Source organism: Hesperophylax consimilis, chromosome 26 (genome assembly GCF_061612785.1).
Source record: "Hesperophylax consimilis isolate HC1 chromosome 26, BYU_Hcon_1.0, whole genome shotgun sequence".
Classification (NCBI taxonomy): Eukaryota; Metazoa; Arthropoda; class Insecta; order Trichoptera; family Limnephilidae; genus Hesperophylax; species Hesperophylax consimilis.
In genome coordinates this window covers 29,203,501-29,221,850 of record NC_142861.1, presented here as the reverse complement: position 1 = coordinate 29,221,850, position 18,350 = coordinate 29,203,501, and the positions used below count along the sequence as shown (strand labels likewise).

The 18,350-nt window shown below is 35.1% G+C and overlaps 3 protein-coding genes across 3 annotated transcripts in view; 1 reads left to right on the top strand and 2 right to left on the bottom strand.

Moving 5' to 3' along the window:
- The window catches only part of LOC149411404 (uncharacterized), a 35,932-nt gene extending 26,428 nt beyond the window's left edge, over positions 1–9,504 (bottom strand). The window contains exons 1-3 of the mRNA XM_089647351.1: positions 9,349–9,504; positions 1,264–1,458; positions 282–355 (exon numbers count right to left, since the gene is read on the bottom strand). Of these exons, the coding sequence (XP_089503477.1) occupies positions 282–355; positions 1,264–1,458; positions 9,349–9,414 (335 nt within the window). The 5' untranslated portion in view covers positions 9,415–9,504. The remainder of the gene's footprint in view (positions 1–281; positions 356–1,263; positions 1,459–9,348) is intronic.
- A 2,451-nt stretch (positions 9,505–11,955) lies between these two features.
- On the top strand, positions 11,956–13,755 carry mTerf5 (mitochondrial transcription termination factor 5). Its single transcript, XM_089647199.1, has one exon. The coding sequence runs from the start codon at positions 12,083–12,085 to the stop codon at positions 13,661–13,663; it is 1,581 nt and encodes a 526-aa protein (XP_089503325.1). The 5' UTR covers positions 11,956–12,082; the 3' UTR covers positions 13,664–13,755.
- A 1,099-nt stretch (positions 13,756–14,854) lies between these two features.
- The window catches only part of LOC149411387 (uncharacterized), a 710,246-nt gene continuing 706,750 nt past the window's right edge, over positions 14,855–18,350 (bottom strand). The window contains exon 10 of the mRNA XM_089647696.1: positions 14,855–15,420. Coding sequence (XP_089503822.1) covers positions 14,855–15,420 — 566 coding nt within the window. The remainder of the gene's footprint in view (positions 15,421–18,350) is intronic.

Below are 18,350 nucleotides of genomic sequence, written 5' to 3'. Positions count from 1 at the left end.
AGCATTGTACTGTTGTTTGCCATAATATTGCTTGATATGGCTTTAATCATTTCTGGTGACCAGATCTGAATAGCCAGATACTTCCCCACCTTCCCCATCTCCTTCCCGACCCTATATTTTATTATTGGATTCCTATATTTTCTCACCCACATGCATAATCTACCCAATAACAACTTTCATAGAATAAAACCAATTTAACCTTTACTGATGATTATGTAGTGTTTTTTTCCAGTTTTGTGTGGAACATATCCCCGTGCAAAAATAGTATTAGTTGTACTCACGTGCTCACCATACGGACTCCTCCCTTTCCTCCCCCGGCCTTGAATTGACCCTTGCCTCGTCCACCAGCAAGAACCTGTCAATATACATAGCACCATTAGTAATATAGCCAGGATTTATGTAAAGCAAACGTAAACTGACCTTATTCTACAATATCTCCACCTCAAATACAGTATCCCTCGGTAATCCGCTCGTCCATTATCATCATATTACATTGAAACAATTTTACAACTTTATCCACTATTTATTCATTTAATATCAATAAAAAATGGATAAAAGTTTAAAATTGTTTTAATTATCAAAATAATGGAATTCAACCACGAATTACATAGCATAATCAGACATTATTATCACTTTTGTTTTCGATAATGAATTAATGCAAATCTTGGAAGCGGAAATTACTCAGCTTGGTTTGGGAGTATCATTCGACTGTCAAAGGCGCGAGACCCCTCTCCATATACCGTATACCCTCCCCGAACAAAATAGAGCATGGTTTTAAGTTTCCCTTTGTATGGGCTGACTACTCTATTTTAATACCTTGATTTGAGCACAAATAAGAAAATTATTACATATTACTTAGGTTCATAAGAAGTTCTCATAATTCAATATTAAAACTGTAAGCTAGAATGCATTGTCATTGTAGCTTTTGTTAGTGTAATGTAAATATGTGAAATGAACGGTGTATTTGTAAACAAATATCCACAATAGAATATTGGACGATTTCCAAGACTTTCCACCACAATAAGTGTATTAAAACACACACTTTTGTTGTTCGGAGAAATAATTTAAAAGCACTGAAACAATAGTATGGAGGGAATAATTGAGAAGCTACGAGTTAAAAAAAAACTGTAGGGACAGGTTGTCGCGATACCATAAAAGATTACTAGATAGATAAGGTGGTGGGCCGCGCATACAATGAAAAAATTAGAAGTATCGTTGCCAACCCGAATAGGACGAGGGGAAGAAGGCGAGAGAGGTGCCTACCTGAGCCTTAAGCACCAGGTCCTTGGTGTTGAGTGCCTCGGCGTGTTTGATGGCCTCCTGGCCGCTGGTGGCCACGTGGAAGCCGGGAACGGAAATACCAGCCTCGTTCAGGAGCATGTACGAGATGTGCTCGTGGACGTTGAGCTTCCTCGCCGGCTGCACCGCGCCGTCCTTCCAGCGGGATGCGCACAGAGCCTGGACAAAAACACATCGCAATAAGTTCATAAAAAAGACAATCTTTGCATATTTTACTTCATTATTTATTGATTAGTAACATATCGGCTAGTTTCAAACACAATGAGGTTGTCTCCTACAATGAAATTTCATGTTATTTACCAATGTATACATAGTAATATTAATTAGAGCGCGCTGAGGACAACTGAGAGAATTTGAAAAATGTTTGGAAAATACGAAATATGTACTAACAAAAATATACCGCCAAAATGTTGATATTTGCAACTGGCCGAAAAGCTGTGTGACATCACGATACGAGCGCGACAGTGCTGCGACATTGCCATTCAAATTATGAATTGTACTGCGTGTAACGTCAGGAAAATGAGTATATTTTTATATGTTCTACCGATGTATATTTTACCATTGCTCACTTTGAAAGCTCATAACACATTTTTGGAGAATCAATTTAGCTCTCACCCGGAACAACAAAAATGTAAAACAGTGTAACAACAAAAATGATTTATTTATTTATAACATGATATAGCTGAAGCATTAAGTCCCCGGCGTTGCCCAGGTTTTTCGAAATCTAATGTAGACAGTAATGATGTGTTGTTCATTGAGCTAGCTCTTTTCAATGAGCCGTATTCGTACGAATCCCAGTAAACCGTCCCACGGCTCTATTGAACAGTTACCCATTTTTATCAGGAGATATTTTAGAAAAATAGCGTCATTCAAATTATTTATTAATTGAACACCCTTAGGACTTTTATAGACATAATACAGAATACAGATAAAATAATGCAGAAATGTAATACCTAAGTACATATAAAACATATCATTAGATACAATAAATAATTTCCATATTAATTTGTAGTTACACTGTCGTAGAATTTGCATAAAGGAGTACAACAAGTTTACAATCACATTTGTATATTTTATACAATATGTTCACATAAACGAGAAAAACATAAAGAAATATTTTTAATTTATCAGACATCGACCAACTTCATTTTGCACATCCAGAGTTTTAAATCTGCTTGGTTTATAATAGTTAACATTTCACCAAATGAATCAGCTCTATTTGAAGACATAAAACATATTAAAACCAAGTTATAAAGCAACATTGTTGAACTAAATATATCTACAACATCGGAGTAATGTTTCCCAAATTTTGGATTAGTCTCATAGGAGCGTAATACTGCGACGTTGTAGAAGAATTGCTACAATAATATAATAGGTACTGTCTTGTAACTGTCCTACCAGGAACATGGAACACAATTAAATTGAGCAACTCAGGGGTATTCAATAACGAATTCATAATTTTTTAAAAACACATTAAATCCTAAATAATTCTTCATTTAGAAGGTAGCCGCAATTATCCATGCATTAATTGTTATTACATACTCAGAGACGTGAACGGAGTCTGACAATCTGACATGTGGACTTGGACGTATGTACCAACACCTACTAACTGCCTAGCATCTTATTTTTCTTCTGTTACGAGGCGGCGTATCGGTACCAAGAGTCGTATGATCATTCATATGCTGGGAGCCGTAACGGGGGAGTCATACCGGGGGATGTGTACGGTACGAGAATAGTGTTCTCATTGCTTATGATCCATCGCTAGTAGACAGTGAACTTCCTCGTGTTTTGTATGTGTAGTGTGCAAAATTTTATCAATCTCGGAATAAAAGTGTAGATTTGTATAAAAATCAAATTCATTTATACTACATAACATAATGTTGTGTTATACTGCCCTGATAAAACACGGTTGTGGTGACACAAGAGTTCAACATTCAAGAGATTCATTCATCGAACAACCAGATTTTCTGATTTATAGATAAGATAATGCAATGATAGCAACATATGTATCAATAAAAAAGAAGCATTTTTAATACAGAAGAAAAAACTATAACAATATTAAGATTAAGTATAAGCCAAAAAATCTATATCTGTAGCAAAAATTCAGTGACCTCTGCTGTCATGAAACTGGTACAGCTTTCTCTGTCCAGACATTTATGGGTCAAAGCAATTACTTTTGGCATTTCCATCATCAGCATCATCCATGAAAAATATGACAAGATTTGCATCTTTAAATACGTCTGTTTTAATTTCGATTCGAATGAAATGGAATCTTGGAAGTGGAAATTACGTTAATTGGAGTTGAAACTCGACAAATAGATTCGTTGTCGATGACAATTGATTCTATCAACTTTTGGTGACACTCACAATAAATCTCAGTACCATCCACTCAGGATTTGGTTTAACTGACAGCGGTGTTAATCAGTCTCTGGGGAGAAAGGTTCAATCCTATATATTTTTAAATACATAACAAAAATAGATGAGGATACCAATTACAGTAGTAAAAAATTGTTTTTAACAGGTTGATTTTATTTCAATATTGTTCAATAAGGAAAAAGTATTGCTAGGTAGTAACTAGGTACTAATAAGTTCATATTATTCACAAGGATATTATTATGAACAACATATGAGTAGTTTGTATATTAAATTACCTAAATTTTATTTGCTATTTCTCTTACTTATTTATGCACATAAAACCACTTTATGAATAATATTAATAGCAGTACAAGCAAGCGACGGTAAGAAGTGCAATGTAAATCTCATAGAGGCAAGGCCAAGGTGGCATGTTTGCACAATGCAACGGCTGATGTTCAAGTTTTATTATTAATTGATTATAAATTAAATTATTAATACTCAACATCACGCACTAAAATCATTATACAGAGGCCCAAGCGCAGTCACAGTGATCTCTAAATGGTATAAAACAAACTTGTGCACTTATGTATTATAGTTAAGCTTAAATAATAATAATAATATTTGGATGATTTGTATAGCGCCGTTTTTGTGCAAAATCACCTCAAGGGCACTGTACTAATTCTAATAAATTTCGTTGGCGGCTCCGGGGCCCAGGAGTCGGAAGGTCTTATGTATACTGGCTACAAGAGTTTGCTTTCAAATCAGTATAGATTACACTTTTAGAGATTATCTCTTCGGTGTATATTACAGAATAAGTATTCTTAATATGCATAGATTATTAGAATAACACATTTTTTTAACTTAACACACTTCCTATGGAAAGGGTAGTTCTACATTTTACGCTGCTCCTAATCGAATGGCGGGAAAGGCGGCAATCTCTTTCTAAGGATCCCAACTATGTGTATATATATATTTAAAACAGTGAACCAAGTCTTCCCCATTTTCAACAATCCACCTTTTTTAAGGAAGAATATTTTATCAAAAGGAAACTATATTTAAACCCGTAGAATAGGAAATACATCCTTATCGTACCAGAATTTATGTAAATAAAACAAACTTCCAATATAAAGAGTTGTCACAAAAATATTTTTTTCCGCCATTCAGCTATTGTTATATTCATCAGACATTGTTCACATTATTAAATTTATGAAGATGGATTGGGCATGAAGAAGTCAGGGACACCTAGTGATGTATAAATTCCCGGGAATTTATTTCTGGGGAATATTCCCGGGAACATTCCCGGGAATATTCCCCTGGACGGGGAATTTTGGGAATTTTGATTTTAACAACATAATACCTCAAAAAGAATAATATTTATTAAATAAAAAATAAAATATACACACATATGGTACATATAGAGCAGGATAGATCCATAAAAACTATTCCCATATATGTAGGAATCGGATCCAAGAGAAAAATAACAAAAAAACACCGATCAAAATTATTTTAAAGTGAGTATTATCTCTATATAATTGTGTACTGTACAGTATTAGTAGCATATATACACTCTATGCTACTAAACGGTACATATAAAGAATCAATCGTAAAACTGTAAAAATGACACAATTTCACAGATCGTTACTGTTCATCTGATGATACCGATTGGACAGTGACACTATCAACTTCGCTTCCACTTTCACCTTTATATTCTTCTTCTTCATCCGACCCGGACGAAGTTGTTGCCGACTCAGGATTATCTACGTTTTCTTCTTCCTCAGCACAGTCAATTGGATGTTTGCGTTTGCGAGTACCAGATAGGTTTGAAATGTTATGATGCGAAGCAATCTGCTCATCCGTGAAAGAAAGGGTTTTCTTGGGAGCAACTTGAGAGCCTCTTTCAGAGGAAAGAAGTTTCCAATTGTGATGTTATTTTCCCTGCTCTTTGAGTTGTTAGACGATTCCTACGTGTTGAATGAATGCGACTAAACGTGCTAAAAGATCTCTCAGTGGCTGCTGAAGTAATGGGAGCAGTCAATATTCGTATGGCAACCTGTGACAAATCAGAACATCCGCACATCCCCTTCCACCAGGTCACTGGCGTGATTTTATCGACACACTTCCATAGGAATGCCTTGCTCCATGATTCTTCTTTAGCCCTATAATTGGCTAAATCAACAAGAACATTTGCACTATCAACAGTCTCCATATGACTCGCTACTTGGTCAATGAATTCAAGTGCTTCAAGTCGCTGTGCATGGCTTAGCAGATGTCCTTGGGAACCTGGATCTAGTAAGGCAGCAGCCAGATGTATTGGAGCAATAGCAAATTCTTTGCGCAGCGCCGCCTTTTCCAGTATCTGTTTCTCTTCGGCATGTGACAGTAGAGACGCTGGAAGAGTTTTACTTAGACTACTCTCTAACTAACTAACCATCACCCCGTTTCCCCGCAAGGGTAGGCAGAGAGGACAGACCGCCAAACAACTCGGTCTTGGCACACACTTCTTGCATCATTCACATTCATACATACTCTTCTATTATTCTGACTCTTGACATGGCCCGACTCGAGTATCTGATTCACTTGATCGTGCCATGTCTTCCTCGGGCGTCCCCGACTTCTGCTACCATTCGCATTTGCATCATATATCCTGATGATATAGACTGCTCTCAATATCCTCAAAAGCATTCAATGCTTTGTGTGTTAGTGGATCGTCTCCCTCTAGCTGTGTAATCCAGGAAACAATCGGTCGCAGAACATCGGCTAATGATGTCACTCTTGTCCAGTAAACATCATCGTCCAACAGGCTGTTCTTCATATCACGAGGTAAAGATGAGGCAGCTTCGTTTACTGCAAATGTTTGAAGGTTAACTTTACATGCTAACACTCAATAAACCATCCAAGAGAAGTGTAGAAACCATTTTATTAAAAATAAAATAAATTCCCCGTTTTCGGGAATTTATTTTAGGTCGGGGAATATTCCTGTTCCCGGGAATATTCCCCGGGGAATATTCCCGGGTCTACATCACTAGGGACACCCGAGGAAGACACGGCATGATCAAGAGAATCAAATACTTCAGTAGGGTCATGTCAGGAGTCTTACGTCAGAGAATAATTGAAGAGTATTTATGAGACGATATATATTTAATGTAAATGAAGCAAGTGTGCTGAGGCAGTTGAGTGGCAGTATATCCTCTCTGCCCACCCCTGCCCGGAAACTGCATTTTGGTTAGTTTACGAAGATGTTATTTAACTTCTGGAATGCCGAACTTCCGCGACCTAACACCTCTGTGGTGCGCCAACCTAAAATTTTCACACTGTTCGCCGTGCGTCAACTGGTAATATTTTTGTAATAACTTGCAAAATTATGTTTTTGTAATTGGTACGGTCTTAACTAATTATGTGTTTATGTGCTTTATAACCTGTCTTCCCAAAATAGCTACTTACAACGAGAGAAAAAAATATTCTTTCGCATGTTATAAAAAAATATGTATTAAAGAAATATGAAAATATTATTGAATTTTTATTATATTTTCCATAAAGCTAAATAAGTGTTTTTTACGATAACAAAATAAAGACAACACCGAAGAACACACACAACAAATTGCGCATTATGCAGGGACGTTGAAGAATGACGCAATAGTATACTTATCTGGGACTAATAGTAGACAATAAATTTAAATGGGATAAACAAGTGGCTAAAATCTGTAACCAGCTCCGATCTTTTGCAAGTAATTTTTATAAACTGAAATTTGTTTTGCCTCATTGTACTCTTAAAATAATTTATTTTTCTATGGTCGAATCCATACTCAGATATGGCATACGAACTTGGGGGCACTCAAGCAATATTTATATTAAATATATACAAAACTTACAAATTGCTATAATAAAAAAAATTGTACCACCGAATATTTACAGACAAAGAAGTAATCTAAAACTACTGTATGGTTCTGAGGGCCTACTTCCAATAAAGGGTCTTCTTTGGTACATTATTATAATGGATAATGAGGGAGATAGCAAATATAAAAAGCAACCGGTGCATAATCACACAACAAGATTCACTGAAAATAAGGGCCTCATTATTCCAAGAGTAACAAATAAGTATGGAAGCCGAGCGCTTACATATTTAATACCAGAGATTTTCAATAAATTTAATAATTCTTTTAAACCTCAGAATAATGAGAGACCCTGCCCCAAAAACACTAAGCGTTGGCTAATAAGCGACGAATCAATGTATCTCTGAACTTTATTATTGATGTATTCCTGAACATCTCAAAGTACCTGCCTAAATAATTTGTATATAGGTAGGTACTTTGATATATATTATTTTGTGATATTGTTTATTGTATAATTTTGTGTCATACATGTATTAAAAATTAAAAATGTTTATATATATTATTTGTAGAACCTACAGACAAGCCGTCATGTGTGACAGCTTTGTGGGACTGCATAAAACTTGTATCTTTAAAAATTTATAATAAATAAAAAAATAAAAATAAAATTTAAAAAAAAAAGTAACTTTGTTATTATTTTTAAATGGCTGCTCTTTATAGAACGAAGAGCAAGAACTCTCATCTAAACGAACAAGATAAACCTTAGTGAGCAACTAACATTTTTTACGATGCAAAATCCCACCAAAAGGAAGTATGTTTTGAACGATCTTCGAGGATAAATGGGTGTTCAACACGTACAAACTTTTCATGCCCATAGGGATATGCCGGCAAATAAGAGGTTAACAAAAGAATTCTGGAAAAATACAAATTCTAACAAAGGGCTGCCGAAGGACCTTGGAAAACCGCTGCATTGCGTATTTCCGTGAATCGGTTCATGGGTGAGGGTACACTAAGTAACAGTTATTTATACAACAAAATATTCGATAACGATTTTTTTAAGATTACATTTGCATATTGTCTATTTTTGTTTAATAAACATGATGGCATCATTTATTCTCTAATAGTATAATCAAAGATTCCCACTATGTGATTAAGAAAAATCATTGAACCTCGGCAGGTGATTCAAGATCAGAGATAGAACCATGGACTCATGAGTCAGAATTAAGAAAAAACACCTAATCAACCCATAATAATCTATTGTATTTCAGAATGGACAAACAAAATAAAATATAAGCAGGATGAGCTTACTATTACTACAAACACTTGACTTAACTAGATGATTAATCTATCTAAAAATAAACGAAAGGCGTTGACAGTGAGACAAAAGTCAGTGTCTTTCATCAATCGATTGTTATTTAAATCAAGGTTTCAAATTTTGGTTGCGAAACGTACTCTACATACGGAGTGCGGTTTACTCGCGCCTAATTACGTCATCTCGAATAGCCAGAAAAATTATTGGCAACGAGAATATTACGTTTTCTGAAGGTTAAAGAAATACATGAACTTGACATGTATGTCATATAATATGTAATGTCTCCGATCGATGAATTAAAATATGTGATAAACGTTATATTCTATAATCCAGGGATATTGAAGTCTCTGATTTATAAACTGGTATAATTTACTGATGTCAATAAACAGCTGACCCTGGTTATTTTGGTAGTTTTGCAAGAGGCTAAAAATTATCAGCGAAATGAGAATGTTTTACACTGCGAAATTAGCGTACACGGCGAACTTTGGTGTATTAGATAGTTAGGCGCACTCTTTGACGGTGATATTTGCAAAAAATAAAGAATTTTAAACTTACTTTAGGTCCATTTTTAAGAACCAAAGCCTCAGCAAGTCCTACACTGCGGTACAGAATCGTCGCCATTTTTACTAATTTGACAAATCCAAAGAACTAAAGAACAACCAACAGAACCAATAAAAGAATGATCCCAAAAGATTGCGCAAAAGTATCACGAGTGGCTAGAACCGCTAGAAACCTCTGAATATAATATTCATCAAGGTGAAATTATGCACAATGGAATTAGAGCTCTATTTTTTTTTTCTCCAGCTAAAAAGATTTTTTAAATCATGTTAAAACTGATATTTTCATTTTCCAATAGTTGGGAATTTTCTCTACGGCGTCTATTTTTGTTATGCTAGGTTGCAATCCTTATTCCACTCACAAATACAGTGGCAGCTCCCGTGTGAGTGGTTTATTTATGGCTTCCGTTTTGTCGGTCTTGCTCGGGCTGGGATTCATCATTATTTTTATGTTATCTTTATTTGTATTTATTAGGGGAGTGATTCTTCATGAAGTAAAAAGAAAAATAAGTTTTTTCTAAATTTCAATGACTATTTTCTTACACAAAAATATTTTGTTCATAGAAGAATGTTTACTTTCCCATACAAACAATTAAACTTTTTAACCCAAAAACTACTTTAAGCCTGGGAAATTCGAAAAAAGTTTTTTGTAATTTTTACTTGTACGTACAAAGTTAGTGCACTTTACTACCGAACACCCTGTATATCTTTTTTTTTTGTTATTGGATTTTGGGGTGTTATGCCGTGTTGCGCTAACTCCTTCTTTAGCCAACGTTTCGGACAGCATTGCAGTGTCCATCATCAGGGCAGATGTGTTATCTGAAGGAGGATCAGGGCATATGTGTTATCTGGCTAAAGAAGAAGTTAGCGCAACACGGCATAACACCCCAAAAACAAATAGCAAAAATGCTTTTGGCCATGAAAATCTTAAATCATATTTACCCTGTATATCATTGAAGATGAAGAAACAGAATAAGACGTAGAAAATAAAAAGATAAATAGGTATCCAATGTAAATAAAAATCGGATATTTGTATCCGAGACACTGTGTAGGTTACAACCAATTCTCCAATGTGTCACAGGTAGAAACATGTTTTGTATGAAAACAGCGCCATCTGTTGGACGTAAAAGCAACAACAGTTATTGCTTTTTTATCTTCACAAGCAGGATGAGCTACAACAACGCGTGGCGGGGTACAACTACTAGTTAATTATATAGGTATGTTCTTCTAAATAACTAGAAACTTAAATTTTAACCATTTAATAGATATATTTTTTAATATTACTTTCCCTCTACTTTTAAATTATTGTTATAAAATTATCACCCTGTTTATATTGATTTTTTAAGCATGCTAAAGTGGCTGATACCTCCGGTGCCCTCACACTTTTTCGTGAACGAAAAGAGGGGTTACAAATGAGTTTCCGTGGGCATTAGTTTATTTTTTATTATAATAAGGAAGTTGAGTGAAAAATATTTTGACTTATAAAAAATATGTTCATGTAGATCGAAAAATATCGATTCTAAATATATAAATATATTTCTATATTATTATTCTTAGAATTAGTTAAACGTTCTTGAAAAAGCATTCAATAGCAATATACTGTATACGCTCCACGATTGGTCGAAAGAATTCTGTCGTCACATGTGTCGTGACTTGTACGTACAACGGAACACCTATGGTGCATCTCTTTCTATTACATGAGAGATGATCGATTTAGATGAGAGAGGTGTATAGGCCAAAGGTTTATTTGGGTTTGTCAAATATATGTACGTATTTGTTATTATTATTATATGAAATGGATTTCTAAAGATACATATTCGTATAGTGCTTTATAATAATATGTTGTTTATTGCATAACTTAGATGTTTTTATTATTATACATGTCACATGGCATGTGATACACTTCAGGCCGCCGGCCGCTCAGAAAAGTCTCACAGTGAACTGGGCTGTAAACCGTTATTTTACTTTTGGTCTTTACTTTTCTGCGCGGTGGTCCTGAATTCGCGCGGGGAACGTCAACAAGTAACGACGGCGATACCGTATAAGTACCGTATCGGGCGTGAAAAGCAAATATTCTAACTTAAAATATTAATTTAACTATGAAATCTTAATCAATTTTCTTTTTTTTTTTAATAACATCAATTATAATAGACGGTTAACATTGGTAAAAAAATTACTGGAATTCCTTGTTGAAGAATTAAATTTTTTTCCATACATAATGCTTAAGCGACGTGGTTTTCACAGTTCTAATGACGTCACACTACACCCCGCCTGTTACCGCTCGGATTCCGCTCGTTTTGGCGGGCTTAATAAAATTTAAACTTTGAGAATTAATTTAACTATGAAAACAAACTTAAAAAAAAAAAAAAAAAATACCAGTATTTAAGTTTGAATGCGAACATTGATAAAAAAAAATAAAAAAAATGGACTCAACTTCCTTATTGTGTTGATGTTAGCAAGAGAAAAACAAGTTATACTGATAAAAAAGTTAAACGTTTTTGTAAAAAAAAAAAAAAAGATTTTACGTTGTTCTGGTTACGATCTAGCTATCTCGTCAATGTCAAATAAACCATAGAAAGATCTAATTGACATTGAAAGTGACAAGTGACAAGTGATAGAATCTATTTTTAGCTTTGCGAGAGCAGATTTGTTGAATAAATACTAAATTGTAAGATGATAAATCCAATATTGGAGTGACATTTATAACAGTTGTAAATGTATATCAACTGATTATGTGGATAACCAAATACTGTGCAAAAACTTTAAAATTTAACCAAATTTCAAGACAGTTTTCTACAGAAATGAAAATAAATTTGGCTCCACGAGAAAGTTTTCCCAAATTTTTGGCAGAGCAATTCAAAGTTTCTGATGAAAAAATTGAAGCTTTTCTGAATAAAAATGTCCAGTTTTATAATTACGAGAAGGTTCACATAATGGACGTAATGAATATCTTAACAAAATATTCTTTTCGTAAAAATTTGATACTAAAGTATCCGAAGCTGTTCAGTTTGAATCCTGTTACTATAGAAAACAGAGTTAATGTATTAACTGAGTGTGGATTTCATGACGATGTTATTTCAGATCAACTTCCGTCGTATTTGTCTTTGATATCTAGGAAGACGATATATGACTTGAAAGAGAGAAAAATAATTCCCAATGAGGTCAACGTGCAGGAGCAGTTGGTACGTTGTTTGTCGGGTTGGCCAACCTCTCAGCCGATGCCCGAATCTTTGCCAGACTCTTCCACGTCACTCTATCAAACCCGCATGAGAATATTGCAACGCTACTTGGAACTCAACATTGATCTACCAGCAGACGAATTTCAACAGAAGCTCATAACTTACCCGCGAATTAAGCACCGCCCTTTGAAAGTCATAGATAAAATTATCAACATCTTACAGAACCACCTTAAAATGTCGAACAAGAAAATCAGAACAAATTTTGGAATACTGCAGTCAAACCCTTCAAATATTGAACTCATTTTGAAGAGAGTAAGATCCCTGGCTGGAGTGGATATAAAAGAGATCATCCAACTCAAACCTTCCTTACTAAATGTGAATTACAAAACTCTACAGAGGAATCAAGACATTTTAAACGACTACGACATTCCATTCTCATCGCAGCGTCGTTGCTTCGAAGTGTTTTCTCTGAGCCCCGATACAATGCAAACCAGATTATCATCCATTAAAAATGATCCAGACTTACAAGCATACTTCTACAATCCGAGAATCATGCGATTAGTTTATTACAAAACTAAAGCAGACGCCAGGTTATCCATCCTTCATGAAAAAAACAAAAAATGCATTAGTATTAATGTTTTGTCTGGGTGCAGCGAGCATTATGAGAGTTTTGCCTGTGGTGAAGGCGACAGAACCAAGGGGCTAGATACCACTAGGGCTCTGTGCTCTTTACTTGACGATACCTACTCATACAAACAAGTCCAATCAAGTCTGCAAAACCATAAATTCTTTACACAAGTACCCCTCCAAAATATTCATAAATTATTTGCTTATATGATGAGGCAAAGGTTTAACTTGGATGAGATATTTAATAACTGCCATTTACTCTTGTATCCCCTTGAAAGGGTGGAGCGGTACCTACTCCCTCTGCTGCGCTATAGGGGAGGGGAAGGAGGGGTAGGGGGGCCCACTATTCAAGAACTGACTGGGTACAGTTTTGATGGGGTGGACTTTACTCGTATGTCCAATTATACCATATTAAGTCTCACTTTGTATTTGTTAGAGAAAGATTTTTATTTTAGTGGAGATGGCGTATGGTCTAACCACAATAATACTCCTGTAGTTGTCAAATAAAAGCCAAGATTTGTTCTAATTGTATATTGTATTTATTTATATTAAAATAAGAATATTTTATTGTTTTCAGTAAATGAATAAATTTGTTACGTTTTAATGAATTTTTTGTTGTTTATATAATATTATTTATTTTATATATTAAGATATAGATATTATTATTATTTTTTTCCGACTTTATGTCCGGGTTAAATCTTCCCCATAGGAAAAACTAAACCCCTCCACACACTTTTCCACAAATGATCATCTAGTCAATCCACATTATGCAAGTGCATTATATAAGCAAAATAAATACAAAACAAAAATTATATAGTTTTATTTTTAGTTTTGTTTTATCAAATAATTTTTTAATGGATATTCTAGAATTAAAGTTAAATGGTTTTTTGATTAAGTATTAGGATAGGTTTTGTATCACTTATGTTTGTAATTCATTTATGTATGTTTCGCATAACTTTTAAAGTTGAGGAAGCCTAAACGTTTTCATTTTACCGAGCATTTAGGATTTCATCCATCTGTAAATTTGTTTTCACCTTCCGTTTTCGTTTTCGAAAATCTCCTGTATCCACTTTATTATTCAAGCAAGCCTTACTTTACTTCAACAAGATGGGTAATATTGACTTGCATTGACTCGTAAACACAAATAAACCACTCACATCGACTCATAAATAAACCACTCACCATTGACCATAAATAAACCACTCCCATTGACTATTTAAATATGTATTATGACTACTTATCCATTACCTATCTGCCTGAAGAAAGTCTGAAAAAAGAATTTTGAAAATATATGGTTCATAATTAAGTGGGTAGGTATTTAAGTACCTACCTACATCTTATGATTTGGGGGGAAATTTTGGTTTTGATTTTAGAAAATTTTATTTATTTTTTATTTTATTAATACAAGACTTAGAGGGTACATATTATGGTTTTTGTGATATTTCACACTTAAGAACAAATTAAGAACACTGTTTTGTATGCGAGGTCTACTGTTCACAGAACTACTGGTTAAGTTGGTTTAGTTCTGATTTGGAGTTCAATACAAGTGTGTAGTGCAAGTCTACTTGCTATCGATCGATTAGATACTTTTAATTGTCTGATAGTTCCTATTGCTTTCTGAAATAAGTAAATAAATAAAATATCTTGTGTAATTCATCAATTTATTGATAAAATAATTATTTGCTTCTGCATTAAATATTACAATACTGTAACACATTCTGCTTTTGAATTCCAAGTGGGGTGCAAACGATCAAAAAATCTCCCAGGAACAGCATCTGGAGAATACAGAGCCATCTTTGCTGCCTCAAAGGCCACAGACATACAAACCCCCTCCTCCCTCCCATTTAACATCGCAACAATAAACCCTCCGGCCAAACAATCACCCGCCCCCGACACACTGCAAACATCCTCCAATTTCTTCACGGGGTAAAGTCTTCCCTCCAAAGCACCACCGCCAATCGGTTTCTTATAAACAATTCTATTATTATCCTCTCGGAAGAATTTTGAATCATCATTTTTTTTCCTCAATATCAATACCCCCTTTTCTCCCATAGTTATCAACAGATTGTCTATGTTACTCATCAGGAAGGATGACATTTGAAGCACTGCATCTATGTCTAGGTTTTTGTGTTTATTTTTATATCCTAAATGGACTGCCATAGCAGAAAGTTCATTGAGATTGGGAGAAGCAAAACTCAGCGTCCTTGAGGGGTTTAGCAGAAACGGTTTGGTCGCTTTCCTGGTGTCCGTGGGTTCGAAGAACACTGAAACAATGGAAAAAAATCAGTTAATAAACTTCCAAAATATTTAAATAAAAACTAGAAGGAAACAACATAATAATATGAGAATGGGTACAGGTTACATAATATAATAAATGGACACAATTTCTCCACCAATAATTATTCTTTTTTATAATGTAGTCAAGTTGATAACATTACATACATTCAAAAATAAAATTAGGTTACTTAATAACCAATGAAAAATCACATCATTCAAATATTAAATACCATGAAACAAATATTCAATACTTATGGAGGGTATCCAGTAAGCTATGGATCAAACGGTGATACTGAGAATTTCTTCTACCCTGGAACATGACGCAAGTATTGTATATATTATTTTTAAATTAATAAATTGTGAAATAACGTACTTCATCAAATAAAATTTGGGATTTGAACCCGCAACCTTCAGATTGCTGGTTGAGAGCCTTACCCCTCGACCACCGAGGCCGTACATACAGTTTACAGCAAGGCTGCCCAACCTTTTTAACAGTTGGGCCAAATTGACGATTTTGAATCACTGGCGGGCCACTGAATACCTGACGGTTCCTATTTCCATGGGGGGGGGGGGGGGTTGTTAGAGAATTTCTATAAAACATAATTCCTCACAAAAAAAATTCAAAATGAGTGCTCCCCACCAAATATTTGAAATCCATGGGGGGGGGGGGGGTTGTTACGGAACTTCGCTGAGAAAAAAAATCCACGCACCCAAAATCATCATATGTGATTCCCCACAACAATTTTTCGAATTCCATGGGGGGTGGCTACAAGATTCCATTTCGGACGCAAAAGATACTATATCAAAACCGGTGTATTTTTGTTTAAAAAGTAAGTTCAACAGGGTAGATTTTTTTCGTCGCTGATTCTCGGTCTGAGTAGCCCAAATAGCGATAAATCGCCTTCGTTGGCAACACTGGTGACCGCGCGCAAGCGGCATTGTTTGTTTTACCGCAGGCCCGCGACACTTTTTCAAATTGGCGGATTGGCGGGTTTTTTGAAAATGGTTCACGTGGGCCACTTATAATTCGTTCGCGGGCCACATTATGGCCCGCGGGCCTGGGGTTGGGCAGCCTTGGTTTACAGGTAAATAGATGACAAGTGCAAGGATTACAACATTACAAGAAACGTTTCTAATATAAAACATGGTAGTGTAAAACAATCAGTAACTTTGTATAGATGATTGCAACGCATCTAAACAGTGGCTACCTTCATACAAAAAGGATGGTCCATCAGTTGAAGCTACGACGCTTGCAAAGCATTTGCATGATTGCGACATTCTGTTCTATTTCGTCACATTCCAGATGGAGTGGAAGTGATCGCCATTGTGACAATATTATTATCTATCTAGAACACTATTGGAGTGGCGGTAGAGGTGATGATCCACGCAATAAAGGCGGCGATACACATGCCTGTAAAATGGACCAGTAGCTTACATGCAAGCTACTGGCATGTGCAAGCTACTGGCGCAATGAGAATACACATGCAAGTTAAACTTGCATGCCAGTTGCGTCCTTGCATGCCTGTATTTGCAAGACGTATACACATGCCAGTCACTAGACAGTACGTGTCTCAAATCACTCTGAGACTGAGTAGTCTCAAGCTTTTTGGCAATGGAAAACATTCGAAGTGAATTAAATATCATCGTATTGCAATTGGCAGTACAATGTGTGGCTAATTTAATGAGAGAAAAGGCCGCGGCGAACAACAGGTCAGCTACTGGCATGCCCGTACTTGTCACGACGTTCACACATGCCGGTTTCATAGCCCCCCTCGTCCCCTCCCTCAACTTGCATGCCAGTAAATCAAATGTTGTGCAATCTACTGGCAAGGCAGGTACAGGCATGCAAGTTAGCGTATACACATGATAGTAGCTGGCATGTGCAAGGAGCTGGCATGCAAGTGTGCCAGCTACAGGCATGTGTATTCCCGGCTTTAAACTATCTATATAGCAAAAATTATTTTTTATTATTACTTTCAGTTTCACAAATCCTACAACTATAATATCCCATGAGGGATACAGGTCTGCGCAAATTTTATGTGTATATTTTTCTCGATGTTTGTTTGTAATAGCCCAATTTTAAATACGTTCCCCGGGGAAGGTTCAGGCTGGACAGAAACCGTTAAGTGCATATATTTATTTGTATGCTCTGTACTTGTTGAAAAAGTGATGTCAAAACAAAGTTTTTTTATTTTTATTTTTTTTTATTATTATCGAATTTTTTTTATACATACGTGGATAGTTTCATAAAATATTGAGAACTGTATAAAAAATATTGTAATAAATGTTCTTAATTAAAAAAATCCCACGAAGGCGAAGCCTGAGTGTGGGTATTATAAGTATTTTTATCTTATTTCCATGGTTTAAGTGGATATACAATATCCAAACAATAATACGTACAACCGCAAAGTAATTCCACATGTGAATGTTTCTTATTTATTATATGAGAACATTTTTTTTCTAGTTACGTTTTAGTTCTAAGTTTTTAAAAAGGTTTTACGAGTCAGAGGATCTCAAACTTTTTCATCGTGAAAATAATATTTTTAATGTAAAATTAGTTAATGAAATTTCGATTTTATAAAACACAGGCCAGAAGCTTTCAAACTCTTCTAAAAGGGATAGTTCAGATAATCAACATCTCTAAATAGTATAAAATAAAGTACCTATCCGCGTCTGTCTGTGCGCTTAGTTCTTTTAAACTACGGAACGGATTTTGATAGGGTTTTTTATAGAGGAATATATATTTTTTTATATAATATTTATATTTTTTAATGGGATACTTTTCACTATCATTTAGAGAATTTATTCCGGAAGGTTTACATGCATATTGTATTTATAGAAAGTACAGAAAAATCGATGTTTTATAATTAACGCATGACTGCGAGGATCCCCTCAAGAGGCGTACCGGCAGACCAAT